General features: G+C 32.1%; 1 protein-coding gene across 17 annotated transcripts; it reads left to right on the top strand.

Annotated features, from left to right (window-relative positions):
• The first annotated feature begins 816 nt into the window (after positions 1-816).
• On the top strand, positions 817-4,124 carry LOC140864944 (uncharacterized). 17 transcript variants are annotated; one of them, XR_012144438.1, is made up of 6 exons: positions 817-1,042; positions 1,127-1,240; positions 2,240-2,334; positions 2,648-2,715; positions 3,769-3,874; positions 3,975-4,124. XR_012144438.1 is itself a non-coding variant. In XM_073269390.1 (6 exons), the coding sequence occupies exons 1-5, from the start codon at positions 1,192-1,194 to the stop codon at positions 3,868-3,870; spliced, it is 279 nt and encodes a 92-aa protein (XP_073125491.1). In that variant the 5' UTR covers positions 817-1,191; the 3' UTR covers positions 3,871-3,874; positions 3,975-4,124. The 17 variants fall into 17 exon arrangements, 8 of the variants coding, with proteins under 8 accessions (XP_073125491.1, XP_073125485.1, XP_073125487.1 ...); XR_012144437.1 differs by having other exon boundaries at positions 1,116-1,240; XR_012144431.1 differs by adding an exon at positions 1,410-1,432 and having other exon boundaries at positions 817-1,240.
• Positions 4,125-9,287: the final 5,163 nt, after the last annotated feature.

The raw sequence follows: 9,287 nt of genomic DNA, 5'->3' as shown, positions 1-9,287 counted from the left end.
CGCGGGCGCGTGAATCCCTTCGAGCAGGTGCGCATATGTCTCTGTCCTTTTATTTTCCAACTTCTCACATCAAGCGCTACTACTCTTAGAATAAGCGCTATTGTGCTTCTCTTCTGCGCCTAAATCTCTCATCTAGCGCTACTGCGCTCCAAAGTAGCGCTATTGCTCTCTCTCAAGCGCTATTGCACTTCAAATCTTCTTCATTCAGGCCAAACCAAGCGCTACAGCTCTTCCTTGGGTGCTACAGCTCTTCTTCCTCGCGCAAGTGCGCTTTTGTAGCGCGTGATAATTTTTAAAAAATCATATCTCCCAAACTAACCATTGGATCGAGCCAAAATGTTTACAGCAGCTTTAAAACATCCTAAAATTCGTTATGAATGGTGAGAATTTATTTGGATGTCTCAAAAATTTCCAATAATTTTCTGAAGTTTGCTGCTCCGTATTACGTCTTTCCGCTTCTTCTTGCTACTTTTCTTCCAATCCTTGCATCTCACAAAAACAACAAATATGCATAAAATCCACTCGATACATCGCATAATCCAAGTCAAATTATATATAAATTAAGTGCATAAAATGAACTTATAATTTGTGGTAACTCAACATGCCGAATTCAATGGCCACTACTAGAAAAAATGGCTATGCTGACACATTTTTAATGACATTTGTTCAAAAGTGTAGTTAATATATACCTATCATGACATTTGTAAAAAATCAAAATTTTAATAAAATAAAACTCTTATTAGATATATTATCATGACATTTTTATGAATGCCACGAAAAAATATTAATTTTCCACACTTATGTCCCAATTTTTCATCTTTCCCTCCACGATTTTATTCTTACCGCCCTGCCCCGTGCATCCTGATTTTTCTTCTCTCCAACAATCTGATTGTTTCTACTCTCTCTTTATCCATCGCCGTTGAGCGAAATTGCCTTCTGTCGCCTAGCAACACCTTTTGCCACCAGCGGCGCCACCATCCTCTCCATATGCCCTTGGCCGTTATTCTTTCCTCTCTAACTGTATCGCGATTTGAAACCCTAGGTGACAAGTTTATGTGTGTTCTATTTCTTTTGTCGATTTAAGAATAGTTTCTTGTTAATTTCTGTGATTTCAGGTGGTAAATAGGTTTTAATCAAGATTAGGTAGAATTTTTATCAAGCACAGCTCGTTTTCCAGCCGTGTGACCTGAGATGTTCAGTCGCGAAACACCATTCTCCGCCGCGCAACTGTCTTGTTTCGGTACTTACTAGATCTTGTTTCTTCTTTAAGGATGTTTCAAGGCCGATTAAATTCACTTTTCATAAATTTAGCAGGCTTTCCGATTTAGGATTTTAATCCATTCGAATTTCATTTGATTTCCTTGAATTTATCACACTATTATGATTATTATTTGGGTTCATTGTCGTAGGTACTGGAGTTTTGAATTCAAAGGTATATTTCGACAAACCTAAGTCATAGTTTAATTAGTTAGTGTGATCATTGGGAATTATAGTTGAGTTATTTGAGATGATTGTGGTATTTAAGATTATTGGGATTTTAGTTTATTATTCTGTTATTTAAGATTAGTAATATAAGTTGAAAATGATTGAATTCTAATTTTTTCTGTCCTCGGGGAAGTGAATTCGAATATCGTCGTAGTGACATTGCACAAGTAAATCCAAGGGAATGTTGGTTCTTGTTGCATAGTACGTAATTGCTTAAATCCAAAGTGTGGATTCCGGCATCCGATTAGTTCATATTTGTCTAGATGTGGATAGCATGTTGACTTGCATGTTTCATTAGCTTGGTCAAATTTTAGTTTTAATGATTCTGGTTACAATGTGCTATGCTATTATTTTATAGTATAAAGTATTGGCATCCCGTCCATTCATCATATTTTAGTCAATTACTGTTGTTTGTTTATTCAGCCTCTTGATTGATTGTTGTCAACAAAACCAGAAACTTCTGCTGACCATGTCTTTTGCCTTGTCATTTTCCTATATTATGATAGGAACTCCCTGCCTTAGTGGACTTCCTAGATTAATTGATATGTTGCACGTACTTTTTGTGTGCCAGATGATTTTGTTTTATATGATGTTTACTCTTTCGGTAACATCTAGAATTGAGTACAGGGAGTTGTCACGTTATATTGGAGTGATATTGTCTTTAAACAGGATTTGATTTCATGAGTACTATCCCCGTGAACGTCGGCTTACATGGCGCAGGCGCTTTGACTAGAGTTTTTCCTTGTCTTTTCAGCATCTCAACAATGATCATAAGTCCACGATCTTTCATCTTTTCTGTGTTGGCTTGATGGCTTCAAATTTTGGATATTTCAGTGCCTACTTTACCAGGTTGGATGTCATTCATTAGTATTTTATTTCCCTAAATTTTATGATAGATGAACAACTTCCATGAAATCTTATGCTTTTCCATGGAAATTGGTTGTGGTCGTGCTAAATTTTCTTCAAAGTTTCTGGATCAGGGTTGTTCTGGAGCTAAAACAAATTACTTCTTCATATATTCTGTTCCACAGGCTCTTTCAAAGGGAAACCTTTGTCCTTTTGACATGATAACTTTTCTTAAATTTTATTTTTAGCACCCAGTTAGTAAAACTAGAGAGAAGCAGATAAAAATATGTAAGGAGCTGATACTTGATTTCTACAGAACTCAGAAAATCTTTTCCATTGGAGTGGAAGAAGATTTCCCATTGTTCAGTAATCCTGCTATTGAAAGTGAGTCTTCCCTTCAGTTATCAAAAAAAGAAAGAAAGAAAATCTTCCTGTTTAAGTGTTGTTTTTTTAAGTTGTTTCTATCTTTTGAGTCTTTTCCATATATGTTCTGATTTTGTGCTTCTTTCAGTGATGATTCTTATTTGTTTGTTTAATGCAAAGGTGTCTTCCATATATTGGAGTGGGCAGATATAGTAAGTGCCCATATAATATTGGGACTCTATTTACTGATGTACTATATCCTTTTGTTAATATATATTCAAATGTTTGGTTCACTCGAGCTTTGTTAGATCTTGTAGTTTAATGTTTCCTTTCTTGATTCTAAACATGCTTTCAGAAATTTTTTTGTATCAAAGTTCTGAAGTTCCTGTAAATTATGTTGGTAGATCTATCTGGTTTGTACGTACTAATTTCTTTGGTTTATGGTAAATCTCTTAGTCGTTTCTTTTAACAAAAAAAATCGGTTAGTTTGGTTTCATTTGCGTGCTTCTTGAACCATGTAGATTGGACAAACTGCATCTTGAAATGATATCCTTTTGGTATGTTTTTAGCTTGGTTTGTTCAGTTGGTGATTATGTCTTGGATTCTCAAGTTAAAATAGTAAGAACGAGCGAATTTGCCATATTTTATGTTAAATTATAATGTAATTATCAACACCTCCTTTTGAATTTTTTAAGTGTTTTATTTATACGTGTGGATTTTGTTCTTACGATGGAGATCGTAATCTTTATGTCCTTGTTCTACCGAAATACGAAAAATTATGACAACATCAAACTAGCCTTGACAATGGATTATAAGCTTTGGAGCAGAGAACTGATCCAACAGGCAAGCTTATGAATATCTGGCCTCGTTTTATTGCTTGGCATTTACAAAAATGGTTGTATAAGAGAATTCACTATCAGCAAATGAGTCCTGTTTTGAGCCATCTATTTCCTTCACTCGTTTGCAGACTCACATGAATTTTTGGCTCTGACTATGTTGTGTTTTGATATGATCTAGACATGCCTTCTATACTCTGTTCTATGTTTTTCACCTCGCTTCTCTCTTCATAAGTAGGAATTACATCGTGTTGGAAAATATCATAGTTGTGAATCTTCTTCAGCACAGATCCATCATCTCTCTCATTGGAAATGTTCAGAGATCCTCGCTGATTTTTGAAAAGGTTCTGTCTATCTGCAGCTTGCTTCTCCAGTTTTCAATATCATATCATACATTATGCAGATTTGGGAAAAAATATTCTCTTTGGTTAATTGTACTTGCAGGCAACAAGTAATGAAGAGAAAAGAGAATTTTGTCTACAATATGATGTTCCATGATGCTGCGCAACAAATTCAGTTGTTTTTTTTATTGTAGCGATGTATTTATTCCTCGACTCAAATGTATGAAATTGAATATTTTTGAAATTATATATTACAGTGATTTTGTTTTATTTTGATTCATTTTATGTTTTTTTTTTATGTATTTTATGATTACAAAGAATAATATATGAGAATATTGAGGGTAAAAATGTTGTTAAGAGTGTTGGATGATTTAAAGTGTCTTTATAAACTACTTATAAGGACATTTCTTAGTGTCCTTGTAAATAGAATGATGAGACATTTATAATTGTCATTATATACATCAATAGAAGACATTCAACCGTGTCCTTATTAACATAAAAAGAAGACACTTCTAAATGCCTTTATTGGCAAAAGATTGAGGCATTTGTAATTGTCCTTGTTTCATATCTATCATGACACTTTATAATGCCTTCATAACTTTAAATCAGGGCATTTATGATGTCAGTGTAAGTATTCTATAATGACACTCCAACATGTCACAAACCTTTAGACGACACGAGAATAGAGGACATTTTACCCAGATGTCATTAAAACATAAATGTCACTATATCTTTAATATAAGGAAATTTTTCAATGTCACTAAAAGCCTATATTCTAGTAGTGGGCTAGCACACGGTCCAAGAAAAAATGTTATATCCTATACGGGTTATATTGTAAATAGATCTCAGTTCCACACAATTGGTGTTTGAAGGTAAACACAAGAGAGTGGTGTTTCAATTGAAGCCGATACTATCTGTCAGTCTAGTGCTAATGATTATTCACATTCAATTGTAAGAGTATTCTACTATGGGATGGTATGAGATATTGTTTTACTAGACTATTATGCGTTCAAAGTGCCAGTTTTTATGTGTGATTGGGCAATCATGAATATGGTATCAAAATGGAGGATGATTTTATGGTGGTCAATTTGCACCAAGAGCTAAGAAATTTTCAAGGCGATCCTTCATTTTAGCATCACAAGTAAAGCAAGTACTTTATTCTAAAGAAAATGATGAATCATATTGGTATGCGTTGCTAAAAGCGCCACCTCGGGGTATTCATAACATGAATTTGCTTGAAGAGGATGCCTAAACGTCATCAACACATCTTGATGTATCTACACTTGAGATTAACACTAATGAGAAAGAACCGTAAGCAAAGAATGAGTGTGATGGAATTGATGTGATAGTTCGTGATTGAAATTTTCAGTTTAGATTGTTCAGTTAATAAAAATTCAATTACACTATATTGTTGTTGCAATATATTTTTATTATCATTTGTTTTTAGTGATGCGTCATGTCATGTTACATGTGTGATAGGTAATTATGTAAAATTCAAAAATGAGCCAATTTGGCAGGAAACGCAGCGCTGCACCTGTAGATGAAATTCAAGTGATACTTTATTCTTTTTTAAATTTTGGTGCTTCTGAACTTAATCATTTTTGCTAAGATTTAATTCTTGGTGCTTCTCAATTATTCCTAAGATTGGTATTTGTATAGCTATTCAAGTGCATAGTTATATTTTCCTTGGTGTTTCTGAATTTAAATATTTTTTCTATGATTTAATTCTCGGTGCTTGATCTCAATTATCCCTAAGATTGGTATTTGTATAGCTATTCAAGTGCATAGTTATATATTCCCTGGTGCTTCTGAATTTAAATATTTTTGCTATGATTTAATATTCTTGGTGTTTCTCAATTATCCCTAAGCTTGATATTTGTATAGCTATTCAAGTGCACATTTAGATTTTCCTTCTAGGTTCTTCTGAATTTAATCTTTTTTTTTTTTTTTTTTTTTTTGTATTTCCATTTGATTCCGCATAGAAACTAGAGATTATTATGGAACCAAATTAGAGGAATACATTCCCAATCTTGTTCAGTATTGTTTTGTACACCAAAGTAGAGGAATACAAACCCAATCTTGTTCATTATTTTTATTTTTTGGGTGGTACTGTACTGTTGGAAAAAAGTCATTCTTGTTCAGTTTTGAATCCTTTCCATCTCTGTCTTGGGTCTTTGTAGAAAGCTTCGAAATCATATGTATGCATTAATTTACGCAGTATCCCTTATTTTATTTTCAGTTTGGAATTTTATTTATTTATTTATTTACTTCCTTTATTTTGGTGTCCTAACGCAGTAAAATTGTGATTTTAATGTTTCTTCATCCAAATCTTGTTTAGAATCAATAATAATATCCAACTACGCTTTCGACCAAGTTTCCAAGTGCCTAAGACAGAAAATGGAAAATACTCAAGAAATTATTGAAACAAATGAGGATAGATTAGATGAAAATCAAACAACAAAAACATGTTCTAATTGAAGAGTTCATACTATAGACTGGTTCATTTTAATTTTGATCAATTATTCTTTTCTTCGACTTTTATGTGCACGGCGAGAGATAAGAAAATGAATAGGTGAAAATAAATCACCCAATTGAATCAAAGAAAACTTTCGTTGTAGTTATGCATGATAATTGCATGCTATGAATATAATAGGATGCACCATCTGAGTGAATTATCATAGAAAAAGTTCTTGACTGAATGTGGGTTCCCTCCAATTTTCATGAGTTATAAATTGATTGATATAAGCATTAAATATGTGAAGCATGCTTGTTTGAGTTATAAATTGATTGATATAAGCATTAAATATGTGAAGCATGCTTGTTTGTATTTCAGAGGTAGGTACATATTACTTGGTCGTATTTTAAAATTGAGTAATGCTAGATGTACACCTTGGTTTACACATTTTTTTATTAATTATAAAACTTTCCTTGATCAACTAGATATTTATTTCTTATCCTGAGTATTTTGCAATTAATGAGGAAAATTAGGAAAATTTTAAGTAAGGGTGTAAACCAAGGTGTACACTACAAGGTGTACATCTAGCATTTTTCTTCAAAATTTCAGGTTCAAATGATTGAGATTTTTTTGGCCTATGATATGGTATAATGTGCTTCGGATTTTAATGTTAGGGATTAATTTAAGATATAAGTGGTGGTTAAAATTGTTGATGGTCAATTTTGCGATGATTTCAAAGTTCCCTTGAGACCAAATAAAAATTTTCAAACTTTGGATCACAGTTATGAAGATTTTTTCTTGGATAGGAATTCATTGCTCTGTTAGTATCTAGCTTTAGTTTAGTTAACTTCTCAGATTTCCTTTAATTAGTTTGAATCAATATAGAATGAAATGGAGTGGATATAGAAGACTCTCATACGGTTTACATTTTTTTAACTATATCATGACTCACTTCTAAATTTTTTATCTTCTTAAACTGTACCTAATTCCCTGTAAGATTTTTTTATCCTCGTTCTTTACAAATATTCAGATTTATATGATTTTTTATTTAACTTTAAATGCTTTTTTTTTTTGTATAATTGTAGGTATGCTGAAATTTTGATTATAAATACAGTTTACATTTTTTAACCTATATATATGACTTCTCAGTTCTGAATTTTTTTATCTTCTTAAACCGTACTTAATTCCCCGTAAGAATTTTTTTTATCTTGGTTCTTTATAAATATTCAGATTTATATGATTATTAATTAAATTTATAATGATTTTTTTGGTGTGTAATTACAGGTTGACCCATCCTACTCATCATAAATCCGCAAACACTTTTATTAATCTTTCTTTTATTTCTTATGTTGTTATTGGTGTTGAAATATATCTACCTGCGATTTTGCAGGAAAATATAGGTAATAGGCTATTGAGAGTGGACTCTAACATCCCACCTAATTCATCACGAGATTTGCAAGGTAAAGAGCTGATTGATTATGGAAAAACTAATAAAAAAAGGATTTGGTGCATCCAAGTTGAATTTGTTCAGTAGCCAACAAAAGCCCAAATATCTAGACGCAATAAGTTCGGACAACCAATTGGAGATACGTCGGTGAAATATGCATCTTTTCTAGGTTGCATGGTCAAAGAGTTTGTGCCAGAAACGTTAGATCGATGTAATGACATAGACAACGAAATGAAGAATAGGATGTGGACTTGTATAAGGTTATGTCTATCACTTAACCTTTCTTTCCCAATGTTATAAAAAATATAGACATATTTTTGTGCTTCTTGATGTACATCTGAACTATATATAATTGGGAAAAAAATTCGATCTTTCAAAAAATAGGTAAGTTGTGGCGTGATAGAAAGTCGAAACTACAAATTCTTATAAGAGAAGTTAATGCTGGTCGGGCGGCATTACGAGATCTTAGTCTGTTGACGCCAGAATTTATGAATCAAAATCAATGGGACTTATTTTTACGGAAGACACTATCAACAGTTTTTCAGGTAAATAGTAATTCATATAATTGTCCTAGAGATTATTTTTTAAATTCAGAAGCTTCTGCCACGGATCTATTTAAGAAAATAGTTAGACAAATTAAAATAAAGTTGCTGGTTTAAATTAGTTGGACTTATTGGTTAAAATGTACTCTGGTTAAATGGTGCAGAATTTTCTTCTCTTTTTCAATGTTTGATTGGATAATATTAAATTCAAATGGAATTCATATTTTAAAAGTTCCAAGAATGATATGTTTATTCTCTCTTTGTGGTTTTTAAAAGTGGTTGACATTTAAATTTTTCTTTCTGATTATCAGGAAAAGAATGAAAAATTTAGACCAATGAGGGTCAAGCAAAAGCACAACCTCACAATGAGCAGGGAGGTTATGTCCATTTGGCTCCCATCATGGTAAATATTATTAATTAAAATACTTTATGAAATTTTTTTTATGCTTGTTTATTTAAAGAATGATAAATTTTTTTATTTGCGTACGTTTCTAATGAATTATATATATATATATATATATATATATATATATATATATATATATATATATTTCTATGTATCATGTTTAAGAAAAACACAAGTCCTGCTGATACACATATTACAAGAACGAACGTATGGATGGAGGGCCATAAGGAAAAAAAAATGAAGAACCAAGTAATGAAGAAAAAATGATAATAAAAATATTTATTTGTTATTTGAAAAAGGTCACAACAAAAAAGTGGATCTAAATTTGTTATGTTATTAAAAATAATCTATTTCTTATTTGTAGAAAGAAATAAAAAACAAATGTGCAGATGAATTTCAAAACACTACTAATATTGCCGATTATGCAATTAGCTATGTATTTGGCAAGGAAACTAGAGGTAGAGTGTGTGGGATGAGTTTTGGAGTTACACCCAATGTTTTTGGAACCGAACCGGACTGGCCGGTTCGACCGAAAATCGGTCGGTTCTCCGTTTTGGAACGACTCC

Source organism: Henckelia pumila, chromosome 4, assembly GCF_033568475.1.
Source record: "Henckelia pumila isolate YLH828 chromosome 4, ASM3356847v2, whole genome shotgun sequence".
NCBI lineage: Eukaryota > Viridiplantae > Streptophyta > Magnoliopsida > Lamiales > Gesneriaceae > Henckelia > Henckelia pumila.
Note: the sequence above shows the minus strand (reverse complement) of the source record. Positions and strands in the feature narration are given on the sequence as shown.